The sequence below is a fragment of the Emydura macquarii genome, unplaced genomic scaffold (assembly GCF_026122565.2).
Source record: "Emydura macquarii macquarii isolate MOO-44397 ecotype Brisbane River unplaced genomic scaffold, CSIRO-AGI_Emac_v2 contig_629, whole genome shotgun sequence".
In the NCBI taxonomy this organism is placed as follows: Eukaryota; Metazoa; Chordata; order Testudines; family Chelidae; genus Emydura; species Emydura macquarii.
In genome coordinates, this window is record NW_027130766.1 from 5,050,278 (window position 1) to 5,066,856 (window position 16,579).

The window sequence follows — 16,579 nt, forward strand, 5'->3', positions numbered from 1 at the left end:
TCATGCTGGTAGTTCGCAGTACATCCTAAACACAGAAGATATCATGCCTGGCATAGAGTTTGTGCTGTGGTAGGAGCATTTGACAAACGCTGTTTTACTCCCTTCTCTCTCCTGCACTTGGGAAACTCTCAGGAGCCAAACATGCAAAGTTCATGTACTATAAGCTCATTGCTGAGGAGGAAAAGAAATGTATTCTACAGAGGAAATGCAACCTGTCCTATTTTCCAAACTTTGTTTCGTCAAAAACATTTAAAATCCAAGGCCAAAGATCAAATAAAACAAGCTGTTATAAAGCAACTTAAGTTACAATAACAAGATATAAACGGTTTGCAAAATATATTTATGTGGATTTCAGGAACTGGCGTATATTACTTTTTAAAAAAATAAAGAGATATATCTATCTATGTATGTATCTATCTATCTATATATGCGATGGCTAATCTATAATCGTCCCTCCACCCTACACCCCCAATCTCATGCGCATACTGGTTTTATATCCTAGTCTCTGTGTCAACATGTAAATAACAGATCACAGTTCTGTAACTACTGATACTCACTACAAATAGTCATTTTCGCTGCAGATAATTTAACGTAATCAAAGGTGGCAAATGTTTCAATTTTGCTATCCAGGGATTCTTACAAACCACAAGATACTTCAGTTAAAGTCTCTCTCTTGGCAAAATGCCACTGACATATTTACAACATAGCTAAGGTTTTTGCTCGTAGTAAGTAAAGTTGGATCTTATAAACTTACCAAACTTAATCTCCCACTGTTTAGGTACTTCTTAAGTGATTTTGAGACGAATGTGAGGTGGACTATCAGATCCAAAACCATTTGCTCGCCTTTCCTTGATGTATAGCTCTCTATATACATATATATTTACCAATAGCAAACTATACCAAAAGTAGGTATGACATTTAGATGTCAAATGGATAGGGTTTTATCTAGAAGTTAGATCGTAAAAATCGCCCAGACCTCAGACAGATACCCCTCACTGGCTCTCAAAAGTCACGTGAGGTCCATAAAGTTAGTTTTATGGTTTTGGGGAGTTGACAATGTACAATATATTTCACATTCTCTAGAATGTTAAGTGACACTTTAACTGCTTGGTTTGGCTTGTAAGGGGCAGAAATGGGTGAGCACATTTCCAGATGAGATAAACCCTTGCAATTGCTGGTATCATGCTTTGCTGGTCCAGTGCTCAGTCCAGAGGACCAATAGGCTGGGCTCCTAAAAGTAAGTCCTTCTGAAATCTTATCGGATTAAACTATTTTAAGGGTTATATCGCTAAAGACTGAGCGGGGTGGTGGAGGAGGATCTCTCTCTCTCTCTCTCTTTCCAAAGCTTTATTTCTCACTTTTAAAGGGTCCAAATGCTTACACTCCCGAGATTTGATGTTTCATTAGGTCTGAGAAAAGCTCTGAGGCCCATATGTAAGCAAGATAAACTTTGTGGAACGAGGGGAAACAGAATTCTGTAACGATTAATTAGGATTGCATTGCAAACGCCAGCCAATCTTTGCCTGGGGGCATATGTACTTGAGACAAACTTTGTTTTATTCTTAGCCATATCAATAGAGACTCAGTTACTGGAGGTGGTTTGGTGAGTTTTATCCTGATCAGAGCCACGAGCAAACATGAGCCAAGCGTTGGCATTTCCAGGCTCCTGTTGTATGTTTGTACTCTTGGTGTTGCTCACACCTTTAAGAATTGTAATTCTTTTTTCACCCCGAGTTGCAAGGAAAATTATTAGCCTTTTCCGTGGCCTGGGTATGGCCCCAAATATTCTTTCTAGACTTTTTTCTTTCTGTAGACAGGATCCTAATAGTTCCCTGCTTTGTTTGTACAATATGTGGACACTGGACTTCTGCCTTTCTGTCTTTCTTCAGTTTGCCTTTAAGTGACTAGAAAAAAATAATACAAATTAAAAAAAAAAAAGATGCTGCTGTTTGCATAATGGGGGTGGATTCGAATAACTTTCAAACCCTATCTATGTCGAGTATACCTATTCCAAAGGTATTGTTTCTACTTTTATACAGGGAGGCCAGTTCTGAAAAACTCATCAAAACAGCTTTTTCTTTGAGAAAATAAACAAGTTATCAGGGAAGGGCAAGGAACAGAGCTGCAATATTTACCATTGCTGGTACATCAGACAGCAGTGTCCGAGTCCTGGAGAGGTGTCTATTTCCCTTTATGTTTATAAGTCTACAGCTCAAAACGCGTGTCACAAAGTCGCGTTCAGGTATCTTAATGTGAAACTCTCTGTTCAATTGCAGCGAGCCTGGCTATACTTAGCCTAAAAGGGCTTTTTAACTACAGGGTTTATGGGTTCCCCCCCCCCCCAGTCAGCCTGATTTTTTTTTACCAGAACAAACAAATCCTCAGAGAGATGGGGGCTGCTTTCTTTTAAAACTCTAGGTGTTTAATTTTGCATGGGAGGGGGGAAATCTATATCTGCCCATCCACGTCTGGTATTCTGTTCCCTGTATCTTTAAAAAAGTTAAAAGAAAATATACTGCGAGGAGGGATTTTTTTCTTGGCTCCCAGAATGCTGCAGCAGCTACTAAACGTTCTTCCCCCCCACCCCCCCTTAAGCAGGTTTTTTTTTTTAATGGTAGAGCAACATTTGGTGGACACATGTCCGTCTCTTTCACACAGAGCAAAAAATAACGCCACCATTTTGCGCAGTTTGGGGATAGTTTTTCCTTCCTTGGGCCGTTTTCCCTGTCCTGCTCCATGTGTCTGGAGTTATCATTATTATCACAATTTGAACTTCTAGGTTCTTTCTACTCGACTCAGTGACTGACCACCCCCAAAACTCCTGATTAATTATCTGATAGGTTTCCTGACCATCGCTGCTCTTTGGACAAATACAAAATCAAAATTCTGGCAAGGGAGACTTGGGGAGGAGGGGGGGTCATTGGGGGGCGGGAGAGTGATAGGAAGCTGAGCCGTTTTATTTTTAACATCCTATTCCTAATGATCCGACCCAGTCGCATGCCTCTTTATCAGTTTCATAATAAAGCCGTTCGCTGGTGTCTAGACGCTTGAACAGAATGGGTTTAAAATGTGAATTCTGCAACAAACGCACCGCAGATTACAGACATCTCGCCTACACGGCAAGAGAAATACTTACTGAAGGTAAACAGAGTGTAGGTGTGTTGAAACGATGGGGCGGTACCAAGTTACTGACATGAACAGTCTTTAACCATCTAATTTGTACTGATGCTAAAAAATAACGTTGACTGATACAAATCGTACCCAGCAATTTAGGTGTTTATTGTCATTCACCTACGCTAGTACCTGAATGACGATGAGACTGCAAGGAAATATATATCTATCTGACAGTGTAACTGCAGGGGAATACATATATCTGACATTAATCCAAAACTTTTATTTCATCACAATGTATACAGAGAGAAGTTTGGATTAATGTCACATTCCCATATTCTGATTCAAAAGGGGTTACACATTCGGGTTTCAGCGTTTGTATATTATCCCAGTCAAACTTTCTTTTAAAATCAGGTTTAATGACCCAAAACATTACAATATATTAAAGCAAGATACCACCATTTTTTAATGACATGGAATATGCAACATGTTAATGGGATGGAAAGAACAATTAAAGACAGAGAGTATATCTAAAAAGTCCATCTTCACTTCGAAATGCAGATTTAGTCCCAGGTTGGTTTATTCTTTCTGCAAAATCTTTTACGCTGATATTAAGGAGTTTACTTAGCAAAGGTTAAAGCAGAATGGAAAAAAAATGCTTGTATGATTTCCATTTGTATCCTAGCCAGTCTTTTCTACACCAGCAGGTAACCCCATTTATTTCAGGAACCTCAACCTTTTCCAAAAGTTTGTAGTACGTATAGGACTGGGCCTTATTACGTCACCTAGGCAAGTTTTAGAAATTATATTCTTGCCATATATTAATATCATTTTTCTTTCTTCAGCACTTTAAAAACTCCTGCTTTCTACCTACTTTGCTTTGTCTGTCTCTTTCAGGTTGGGATTGTTTGTGTAGTGCTAGTTTCCCCAGCTTCCTGTGTGGTTAGTGTGTACAACTGGCTACCACTTTATACAAGGAAGGGTTCACAAGCTCAGAATTTCCCCCCCCCCCCCCAAACGTCCTTAAAAAAAAATCTCCCTTTGCTGGTGAAGTGAGGAAGTATAAGGAGAGGAAACAGGAAAACAGATCTCTGACCGTTCAGACAGGCGAGGATTCCCATTGCATTTTTCATCCTTTCCCTCTCTTTAATGGTATGCATCAGACAGTGGAACAATTAGTTCTTCAGCAGCTGTAGAAGATAGAATAAATATGAGATACTTTACTACGACTAGGTGTGCGTGTGGGGCTGTGTGTGTGTGTGTGTGTGTGGAGGGGGTGTTTATTTCTCATGGAAATCACAACTGATTTTAAAAGAAAATAGCCCATTTATTTTTTAAAACTTCTCTTGCGGTTCTCTCTGTTCATCTTTACAGAGCTTACCATAGCACCATATATCTATATTTATATCGAAAGAATCTGGTTTTTAAAAGTACATAAAGCATATGTGGATAGGTGGTATGCCTGTCAGGAAATAAATATGTGTCTGTTTGACCAAAAACGTACAGGACCAAACGTACAGGACCAAACCCAAAGCCCATTGAAGTTAATAGAAAAATTCCCAGTGAATCCAATTGGGCCTATAATCAGCCCATTAGTTTACCACATCCACTGGAAATGCTATGAGTATTAAAAATGGGCACATGGGTCTACCTTTTGGTCTTTTGCTGTGCAGAATTTCTTTCCACTCATGAAGGATATCAACTGAGCATGGTGAACAAAGTAAAAGTGTTTCTTGCTCTTGAAATCAAAACATTCCTCATATTTTACAGATTAGCGGAGGATCCAGTGCATGAGAATATATCTATACCAGTGTCCATCGTCTGAGAGGGCAATGTTGAACATCTATATTGATTAAGATAGTCCCCCCCCCCATGCACATCCTTTCACAAGTGACTTTTTGTGTATGTAGGGAATGTTCAAAATTCTATGCCTCTCCATACTCTGTACAAACAACACAGACAACAGTCAGACAGCCTTTTCCTAGGAAAGTATCTGCTATCCAGATCAATCAGCTAGTTAAAAGAGACGTGCTATAGAAAAAAATAGATAATAAGGTGGAAAATTCAATATTAAAATATCCTGCTAACCTTCTGGCTTTGGTTAAGCAGTGAGTAGGAGACTCTGTCAGAAACAGCACTCTTAGATGTATAGGTGGACAGAGCTATTGAAACTGTTCTCACACAAAAGGCTATTCAATATCACTGTGTCCTTCCTAGACTAGAGTATCATGGCATGGGAGTCTTGATTGCTTTAAAAAATATCCAACCCCTCCCTCCCCCAGCAAACTGTAATCTAAGCCTGTTGTATGGCTTTTTAGAATTTTCCTGTGGGCGTTTTTTATTAGGGGGTAAAACAAAAACAGTAGAGAGGAAATAATTTTATTTCATCCTCGTTTTAAAAAAAAAAAACTTTAAAGAAACAAAACCAAACTTACCTAAGGTAACCTAGTTACAGATGTGTCTGATGTCTTACTTTATTCAACAAAAAAGTGATTAAAATCTGTTAAAGGATTTAATTAAGAGAATTAAATGAAAAGGAAGGAGCACAAATGAGTTGGAAGAAAGCAAAAGCTATTCTAAACGATTAAATCGCCATTTTAACAGTATAATGGGGTTTGCATACTGAAAAGAGAAATCAGAGCTCATATCTCATCAATAATTCATAGGAAACCGGGATCATTCTGAGGTCAGGAGACTAGTCAGAACAGCTTCTATATAGGAGAGCTAAGGCACCCTATCAAAATACAATAGTTATATCTCACACATACACTGGGGTCTGCAGGTCACAGTTTTAAGAACAACATAAACGGCTTAAAAAAAAAAAAAAAAAAGAGGCAAAAAGCCCGGCCACAACTCACTAATCAAATGTACTGGTTGTTAAAACTAAGAAGGTTTTGAAAAGAGCCATCAAATTGGATAGGGTCATATTGCTCCAAACCAGAGAGAACAACAACAACAAATGTGACAAGTACATTTTTTTTTTTGGCAAGCCAAACTGGTCATTTTGCGACACATCACCCCAAATTCTCCCTCTCTTTATTTAAAAAACAATTAATAAAGGTCGGCAGATGATTGTTGCTATCTATCTGGACAGCGATAATCTAGAGGGAGAGAGGAATGTGTAGGTGAAATTCACTGATTTAAAAAAAAAAAAAAAGATTATATATTTGTTTGTAATCGTCTTGTGTTATCATCCCACCCTACACAAAAATAAGGTACAGCTAAGGGTGAAGTTCTCATTATTTCACAGGAAACCAACCCCTTTTCCTACAAGCATTCTCCAGAAAAACACAACAATAGAATTTCAGTTTCAGAGAAATTTCTTATGTATCCCCACCTTTAAATGTTATTATTATTATTATTATTATTATTCGCTTGAACTGGAGAGAGCTAAGTTCCCTAATTATTTAAAATTCACGTGATAAAAGATCGTGCCTCAATTAGGAAACACGAGTGATTGAAGTGATTTCTTCGGGGTTGTGTCTTTCTTTGCGGTCTCTGTTAACTGATGGATTTAATTTAAGGGGGAAAAAAAAGGTTTGAAGAAAACTGGAAAGTTCTGATTGTTTAGATCAAATATCTGAGGGACCCTCTGCCATTTTTCTTTCATAATGGTAAGTAAATGGCAGTTTAAAGGGCACCAGAGAACTTAAATCCAGAAGCGTCTACCCTGGGCAGTTTTTCTATGTTCTGTTAGTCTAAATAGCTTTAAAAAGAAATTATTTTGACAGGAAGCGTTGAAAGAGTAAGACTGTATGAGTTTTCTTTTCTCTCTCCATCTCTTTTGATTTACGTCTTTTAAACACGTATAGCTAAACACACACATGTATATATATTAGACCTCCATGACAAAACAAATCATAGCTTTTTTCTTTTAAAAAAAAAAGGGAAGATTTAGTTAACTGAGTGGCAAATTAATTTTAAAAATCTCTCGGTTTTTTTTTTTTTTTTTTTTTTTTTGAAGAGTAAAAACAATATAAACCGGGGGAAAGGATTTGGGAAGAAAAGGTGGTTAAATCTTGGAGCGTGTAACGTCCCCAAACAACCAGCAGAGCTCGCTTCAGACCAAGTTCACAGTCATGACAGGGTCTCTTTGAGTCGCTCGCGGTGGTCGGTACAGCTTGGCGTTTGGTCTCTGTTGGTTCTTTCTGCGCCGCACAGCAGATTCCCCCCCCCCCCACGCCCCCCCCCCAGCCCCTACCCCCCCACACTTATCCCCACAGATAACCAAAAGCTCCTCTCATCAACCAGACCTCCAGCGCGGAAAACAAAAATTAGAACAGGCTAATTACGGTCCGTCAACAACTCACCTAGTCAACAACTCACCTATTTGATATCCCACTAGGCCAATAAAACAGAAATAATTCAAAATGAGATGAATCCAGCTGTGGTTTAAGGGACTTTTTCTCTCTCTCTTGTTCTTCTAAACACACAGAGAGATAAAAGAAAAGTGTAAAGGGAAAGAAGAAAAAAAATCCAACAGTCTATGGCTCTGATGGCTTGACATGGAGAAACAACATCTAATGTTTGCAGAGTGGGAATTTTGTCCCCCCCCCCCCCCGACAAAGAAGGAGCCCAGAAATGTTAAGAAGGTTTTTAAAAACAGGGAAATCTGTACAGCTTTACTTTCTGAAGACGTAGAAAGGGACTATGGCCTTTGGGGGGCTTGTTAGGACAGCATTATAGCTGGAGGGGTCAGAAAGTTGAGGGTCAAAAGTTTACGCTGTGCGTGACTCGGTCTTGTGTATAGCCTGATAGACTGGATGTCAGTGTTAAAAAAAAAAAAAAAAAGGTGGTGGTTTGGTGACGGGGGTGGGGTGGAGGGAGGAAGAATCTTTTGCTTATGGGCAGAGATGAGAGAAAATGATAGCGAGGTAAGAGAGAGCTGCCAACTTACAGAGAGCGAGAAAATGGAGTAGGGTTTGGTCATTCAGCATGAGATGCCGGTAGAAAATAGTAGGTTGGGTCTCCAGTGAGGAAATGTGTAGTGACTTCTAAATACTTTTAAAAAATAATAATAATAACCTTTGAAACACCCTATAGAGTCTAATGAAAAGAATACCAGGGCAAAATATATTTATTAAATCCCATTACATGGAAGTCCCTATAGGGTATTAACATGAGCTTTTATGCATGTTTATATCTCTATACTCTCTGTCTGTCTATCTAGATGATGTATATAATGACTGTAGAATGAACATCAGTGTGTGTGTGTGAGTGTGTGTAAAAGAACGTTCACTCTACACCCATTATATAGATAAACATATCTATAAATAATTTTCATTCTTCAGTCCTTTTATATCATTTTTACCCCCAGACTGAATGTTCTAACACTTTAAATAGTTAAAAAAAATCATGTTGAATCATAAATGAAAATACTATTTAAAAAAAATTAAAGGGCAAAATGCACATTATTTATTGGGTATAGAATAAGTGAGGGCATTTACACCGCAGCTGTATACAATCTACAATCTACTTTTGCTCCTCCTTACACTTTCCTCTGAATGTGAATTGAACGTGTTATATTTAGTGCTAGAAACGTGAATCCTTTCTGGCCAGTTACAACAGTTTAATGAACTGATACCATAAATATTTCCCTTGGCATTTCGCAGGTATTTCAACATACACGGCAGTACTTTGCCTCCCCAAACTTCGAATATAATTTTTATTAGGGCTGGGGGGTGGAGAGAGGTATTTTCCAAAAGCGTCTAAAACAAATATTGGAAGCGATGCGCACGCTTTTAAAAAATGGCATGTTTGCTTTCGTTCTCACAGCGACTAAATACTTATAACAAGCATCAATTTTTTTTTTGGAAAAGCGAGAGAAGGGAGAATGCAAGAGTCCTGGGAAAGGCAGCTTCGATAATCCATTTGGTTTGCCGATTTGGATTTGTCTGTATGGTGGGTGAAATTCGAGAGAATGTAAAGCGTTTTGTTTCGCGTGATAAGGCTGGGGTTTAATTAATTACGATGAATTTGCTTGGTATTTATAAAATATCGCTATACAAGGGCTACCGTTTAGTACTAACTTGGGCAATCCATCTCTCCGCTCTTGTAATTGCTACACTTATCTCTATAGAACAGTCATTTCAACTCCAGGTTTATATAACAGGTAATGAATAATAACCGCCATTTGTTTTCGGGTTATTAAAACAAGCAGGTATAATTTCAAGGCAATAGTACTACTACTAATAAAAACTTCCTTAGAATATTCACTCCTATTTCACAGCGTTTACTTTCAGTTTAGGAATGCAAATCTTCACGGGTTCCGGAAAACTCACTGGAAGTAACAAGTCAAATACAAACCAAACAAAACAAAACAGAAAGAGAAAGAGAGGAAATGCAGACATGAATTGCAAGGATTTTTTTTTAGCTTATTTATCTTGCTTTCCCCCTTGGAGCCGTGTCTGAGTGCCTGAATTTGTATAGAACATAAAAGCAGTCGAAATAAAGTTAAAGAAGGTTATTTCTGCGAAGACAATATATTAAGTAATCTTCGATTTACCTTTCAAATGACTTGTTCTATCACTGGAATAAACACGATGCTACATTTATACACTAACGATAGATAGATAGATAGATTAATAGATAGAGTTGTAAAGTCCCTATAGTCTGCTTTAAAAACATTCCTATGGAGACTATATGACTAAGATATCCTAGAGAGTATTAACTTTTATCCCCTTAGTAATGCATGCTACTCCTCTGGTTTCTATCTGGATATTTAAAGGATGGAGGAAAACGTTTCAGTCCATTCTTTAAAATAGAGACCTTTGTGAACTTTTGTAAATAGTTTTTAAAATAAACTTATACGCACAGTCGATCAGAAAACAGACGATTAAAATTTTCTAGGAATCGTTCGATTATAGGGGGAAAAACAGGACTGGACTGTTGTTTTCCATCTAAATTTACATTCACCCTATTTTGTATTATAATTTTTAACTGTGATCTAGATCAAGCTGCCTCTTTTATTAAAAGTCCCTTTCTATAGAATCATCTCAGACCTTCCTGGATTCGTGTTATCTGGAGGAAGTCCCAGCTTAATACGAGAAACAGACACGTTTATGCTTCCGATTGCAAAGAAAGGCGAATTGACGATCGTAATTACTGGATGACTAGGACTCTTAAAAAAAAATCTTCAAAGGGAAATTTCCTAACAAAATGAAGTGCACCGAGCTCAGTTGGAATTTCAAGCAATCGAGGAAAGGTCTGAATAAAATTCCTTGCCGGGCCATTTTTCTCCAAAGTAATGACCTGGGTAAAATTCAATATGACCGAGGGAACTATGCGAGCGTATTATAGAAATGCAAGTGGGAGCGCCCCGGAGTGGGGTGAAACGCAGGTCAGAGCGTCTAACAAATATTAAAATGTTCGAGGGACTCGGGACACGCCTAGCTGTTTAACAAAGACTGACAAAGTATGAGATTAATACGAAAACTTGCGGGTTTCCAACCCCAAAATGCTCAGAAGGGCCTGTAGCTCGCTGTCTGCCGGTAGCAGTTTTGTGCGCCTTAAAGACAATAGCGGTGTATGCTGGGGGAGGGGGAAGAAAGAGGGGTTCTTCTCGCTAAATGATCCCTATCCAGGGGGAAGATAGCAGAGAGTCACTCGGCTCTCGGGTTGGGGTGCTTTTAATGGGTTTTTTTTGGGGGTGTGTGTGTGTGTTATGTCCGGAAAGCGTTGCCAACTTTTGTGGGAGCGTCCTCAAATCCTGGGAGATTATTTTGAGCTGGGGGGGGGGGGGGAAACAGATTTTATTTTTTAAAGGTACGTATTGCTTGGTGGGTTTTTTGTTTGTTTTGTTTTTTGGGGGGTTTTTTGTGCGTGTGTGTGTGTGTCTGTGTGTGCGTTGCCCCTAGAAGAACTGGGAAGGGGCAGGACCAGGGGTTGATATTTCAGAGGCCATGCACTCAACCTGTAGAACTGAAAGGTAAGAAAAGCATCTGACTGACTCAGGGGGACTAGAGGTGTGTGGGGGTGAGGAGAGATTTGGTGCAATTCTAGATGTCTTCTTTATATATATATATATTTTTCAAGGTAGGAGGCTATTAATAGGACTGAGTCAGAACAGGGGGCGGTTTAGGCAGGGAATTAAGGATGCTTTGGGGGGATTTTTCATGGGCAGGTGTCTCACCACTTCTGCGTTCCTCTCATTTTAAGCACCTTCTCTCGGAGTCCTTATTTTAAATCGTCTTAATGGTTCCAGACTCTCTACCTCTTGCTTTCCTTGTATTGTATAATATAAATAAACAGAGAGGCAGCAGGCCGACCGTGCTAGCAGGCGAAAGGGAGAAGTCGGTTAGGGTGGCGTATAGCCGGCTTCCCCCTTTGAAATGGAGAGAGAACATTAGCTAAATCTATCTTCCTAAACTTCCGAAATGTTAGACGTTTTTATTAGCGGAATGGAAAGTGTGAAAAAAAAGTGCGAGCGTGAATGTGTGTGTGTGTGTTGGGGGTGGGGGTGAAGGGGGGTATCGTTTTGTTTTTAATTTGGGATATCAAGCTGTTGTGTGAGATTTCTGGAAAAAAAAAAGATTTCTGGCAGACGCTAGGGGTGCTGGTGGTGCTAAAAACCCCCTTTGTCTGTCGTAAAGGAAAATTAAAATGGGATGTTTTGGGGGAGGGCTGGCAGGGGGTTATAAATCCAGAATAGGCCTACCTAGTTGTTTAGTGGTAATGTATATGGTTTACCGGTGTTGGTTAGGATATTGCTGCGGTTGGAAAAATAAACAAAGACGGGGGCAGGCGGAATCGAAATATAAAAGTGTGATCCGACTGGACCGGTTTGGTAGATTTCTTATATCAGTCTTAGACGTTGTTCTAGCAGATCTGAGTGGGATTATTTTTATAGCACACTCTATAGAGGACGGTCTATTTGAGATTCACTATCTTCTCCCCAGTTGAGGGGTTCCAGGCATTTATGGACAGCCTTGGTCTGTAAGCAGGTCAGGATTGAGCCACCCCGAATTCTGCTGGGTTTGCAAGAAACTTTTTGCGAGTGTGAAATGTTGGGGAGCTCGCAAAGGGTAGATGTGACCAGTTCTCGTTGAGAAGTGCTCTCGATTGTGTTACCTTGGCGATATCAATTGTAAGTGACACAGTCGACTCACCTTTAAGTAGCCTGAAAATCTGAACGCATGACGTGTCCCAGACAAACTGTGTTTATTCATTCTCTGCCATAACAAGGTCTTTTAAAAAAAAAAAAAAAAAAAAAAAAAAAAGCAGTGGTGTTTGAAATACATTTCGATTTGGGGGCAAGAGGAAAACCAGTATTTCCGGCCAATGAAGGGGAAAACGTAGCATCTTTATGGCATAGTCTTTGACTGTGGTGTTAAAATAGGATTAAATCGGAGATATTCGAGCAAAAACGTGCGTCTCCCCTGCACACGTTCTGGTTTTTTAGGGGTGCAAAGGAGAACGCTTTACTTTTAATCTCTGAGGTTACTGTAATTTTAAACGAAGTCTCAACATGATGCTATTCTCATTCGTTCCGAATGAAGGTTCATTAGCTAGACAGTATGAATATTTTATTGCTTTCGGAAATGAAACTCCTTTGATCTTTTTCTCGGGTTGTAAAAAGAATTGCCTGTCATAAAAAGAGAATATAGTCCCATCTGCCTTTACATTCTGTATTTATTTTCATCTGTTTCTTTCTTTTCGTAATTTGTTTAAAAAAAACCCAACTTTTGGATGATCTACAGAAACCCCAAAAATGTCTGAAATGTTTGTGTCTCTGTTGAACAGTGGATATTTAAACCATCACATTTGGAGTGGGAATTAACTGGTACATTTCAATTTGAAATGAATGAAAATTTGGGACACGATTTATGTTTTAAAATATAATCTAGGACTAATTTTCTTGGGTCATCATGATAAACTAATGTTCAATGTATCAATGAATAGATAGGAAAGTACTGTATTACTTATATATCCTAACAATTACTGGTACTGTATTTCGAATGGGTGAATTTCATTTTTTGTGTTTCCTCTGGAAAGTGGAATTTTTAACCCTATTTATCCATAGATTAATTCTTTTAGTTACAAAGCTCTTGTATTATTATTAAAAATAATAATAAATTAAATCGAAGAGAATTATTACAGTAAGTGAAGTTAGAAGATTTCTGACCAAGGAAGATGCATCTGTCTTCTGTATGTACCCTGTAGATCCGAATTTGTGTAAAGGAAGTTGTGTCACAAATTCGTATCTAGGGGAATATGTAGTTGACACAAACACTACAGTCACTCTCCCTGAAGAAAAAAAAAAAGCTAAATAAAAGGATGAAAAGAAGCCTTGGCCAGAAGATCGTTTTATAACCGAAAAGAAATATTTTGGTATTTACCTAAACTCCCAATTCTAGTACTCCTCTGGTAATCTTTATCGCCTCTTTGTAATAAAAATCTGAGCTGCAATGGGTGTCAGAAGTATTACGTCACTGAAATTTAGGGGGAAAAACCACTGTTGCTTTAATCTGAATAATTGCTTAAATTACACTAGGTATAAATACTCCAACAAAACGCTGCAGTTTCCTGATGTTTATGGAGGGATTATTACGTGCTTCGATTTTAAATACTCGTTCAAGTGTTTCTTTTTTAATCATGTTTATTACAATGGGGGAGAAGGGAGCAGCACTAAGACTAGTTAATTTTATCCTTAATTGTCCATCAAGTCCTTCCTTTGGCGTGCAGAGGAAGGGGCTGTCTTCCACGCACGGCTGGAGAATGCTCACTCGAATACCGAAATTAAATGTGATTTAGGAGGCGAGGTACCCCGAATTAGCTGATGAATTTTCTATCGATCCAAAACAAGCCCTATTTGTCTCTGCCACTGTCTCAGCGCAGAGTCGCTTCTCTAACGCTTCATATCACCTACATTAAGAACGAAATTTAAACGCCAGCCAGGGGCATCTCAATGCATCATCTGCCAGGGCATTCATTTTGATCCTGAGCGGACACCCTCCCCCCCCCCCCCCACCCGCCCCAAATTACTGAAAACAATCTTTTTCTTTAACATACAACTAAGCCAAGACACACCTCCTGAAGGGAGTGGGTTTTGTTATCACCGGGGGTTAAGTGGTGACATTAGTGCTTTAGAGCCTGAGATGCTAATCTGGGTAAGTAACATTGTGCAGGAGCACGAAATTTCACCCTGGCTGAAAATATGTAAATATTGGTGATTTAAACAAAAAAAAAAAAATCCTACCGGAGTAAGAAAGCCCCTGTCTGAGCATATTTCCTTATCCGGGAATCGCAGGGAACCTCGCCATTGGCCGCCTGTGTCACATGGACTCCTAACTTTGTTCACTTGACAGTATGTAGGAGGGTTTTACGAAACAGGAAAACGAGTAGGGGGGGATAGGAATAAATTTTAGTATTTTTTTTTGTGTGTGTGTGTGTGTGTGCGTGCAATTCAAAGAAATTAATGGCCATGAGTTCCTTTTTGATCAACTCGAACTATGTGGATCCCAAGTTCCCACCCTGCGAAGAATATTCTCAGAACGATTACCTTCCCAATCACTCTCCGGAATATTACAGCAGCCAGAGGCGAGAGCCCACTTTCCAACATGAGGCGATGTACCAGCAGCGGTCAGCCTGCAACGAGCAACCCTACTCAGCTTGCCAGGGCTCCGGCCACCAGCCAGCGGTGTTATCCCCCAGGGGTCATGTTCATCCTTCGGCCGGACTTCAGAGCCACCTCTCAGAGCCAAATCACCACTGTGAGTCGGTCACCCCCAGCCCGCCACCGTCCTGTAGCCAAAAGTCTGTGAACCAAAGCCCATCTCATTCCTCTGGGAAAGAGCCAGTAGTTTATCCTTGGATGAAAAAAGTCCATGTAAGCACGGGTAAGTGAACTAAAGTGGCTTTCGCTTTATACTAAACTAGCACCTCAAAGTCTTGGGGAAAGCTTATTGCACCAGTTGTAAAATAACCAGTCGTGGAGATTTACGATCGCCTGTTTGCAGAGCAGTATAATTACATCCTCCATAAATTTTTATTGCTCTGCCTGGCCAAGTGCCTTTGAAGTCTCTCTTACCATCCTCCTCCAATTTCTTGCAGGCTACTTTTTTATGACTGTTGAATCTTCATAAGTTAAGTTTTATGCTTTTGTAATTTGTAGTTAAGTGGTGGGTTGAGTAAACTTTTACTATTTTTCCTTTTTTTTTTTTTTTTTTTGGACGTGTTATTAAAAAGAGGGGGTGTGTATGAAGGGGATTTTGTGGATTTTAGGAGCATAGGTGGTGCATATAGATATATATATACACACATATATAATCGCACCATCTATGCTACCAGAGAGAGCAATGTAAAACGTGTAACGAAGCTTAAAACACATTTGGACACGGATATATGTCAAGCAGTCAGGGTGGAGTGGGGGGCTGGAGACAGGTTAGAGAGAGATTTTTAGAAGGTTGTGGTGCATCTTTCTGCTTTGAGTATTCTCCCAGAAAAACAGTGTGTGACACTTACAAAAAATTAAAGGGCCAGCTCAGTAATTCTTTTTTTTTTTTCCCTCTCTTCTCCCTCTCTTCCCCCTTTGTGTTTGTTCAGTAAACCCCAATTGCACAGGAGGGGAACCGAAACGCTCCCGAACAGCTTACACCAGGCAGCAAGTTCTGGAACTGGAGAAAGAATTCCACTATAATCGTTATCTAACGCGGAGACGCAGAGTAGAAATTGCCCATTCCCTTTGCCTGTCCGAGCGCCAGATCAAAATATGGTTCCAGAACAGGAGGATGAAATGGAAAAAAGATCATAAATTACCAAATACCAAGATCAGGTCTAATTCTTCCAACTCTTCTGCAAGCCTGCAGATACAAGGAGGTTCTCAGAACCGAGCCAATGGACCAACCGTTGGCCTATAACTGTTCCTTGTGTGTGTGAGTGTGTGTCTGTGTGTGTGTGTGTGTGTGTAGGAGGCACATGATCATTTGTTTTATGTTCCAAAGAGCATAAAAGGGGCATACTCTTTATTTATAGAAAAGGAGAGAAACTCAGCTACAGAACAAACAAACAAAAAACAGAGATGTGCTGTTGGGCTTCTCTTCCACTAAAAGAAGGCTGTAGATAGTAGTTTTCAAATTTGGCTAAGATGAATCCTTGTTTCATCTTTAATCACGCCAAACTCTGCCCCATTTGTCATGTTTACTCTCCCGTACAAAGGATGGACCTTATGCTTGCTATTACCTCGACAACCAGTGTTCACTTTAATAAATGAGGCTCAGTTTCTTCAAGACGAACTGAATTTTCTTTTCTTTTCTTTCGCTGCCTACCAGCCACAAAGCGAAAGTTTATATTCAGACATCCAAGAGCACAGCAGTTCTGGCAACTGTGACACAGCCCTGCAGACCAAAAAACAAACAAACAACAACATTCCCTGCTCCATGCAGTATGAGGACCGTGTGGACTGAATAGACGTTGAATATTGTAACAACCAGGGTTGTCCAGATGGAGAAAGAAGGGACGGGCACAATTT

At 39.5% G+C, this 16,579-nt stretch overlaps 1 protein-coding gene across 1 annotated transcript; it reads left to right on the forward strand.

Annotated features, from left to right (window-relative positions):
* The first annotated feature begins 14,064 nt into the window (after positions 1 to 14,064).
* On the forward strand, positions 14,065 to 15,986 carry HOXB4 (homeobox B4). The gene is made up of 2 exons (XM_067541116.1): positions 14,065 to 14,948; positions 15,655 to 15,986. Exons 1-2 carry the CDS (start codon positions 14,528 to 14,530, stop codon positions 15,966 to 15,968), a joined length of 735 nt encoding a protein of 244 aa, XP_067397217.1. The 5' UTR covers positions 14,065 to 14,527; the 3' UTR covers positions 15,969 to 15,986.
* The last annotated feature ends 593 nt before the right edge of the window (positions 15,987 to 16,579 follow it).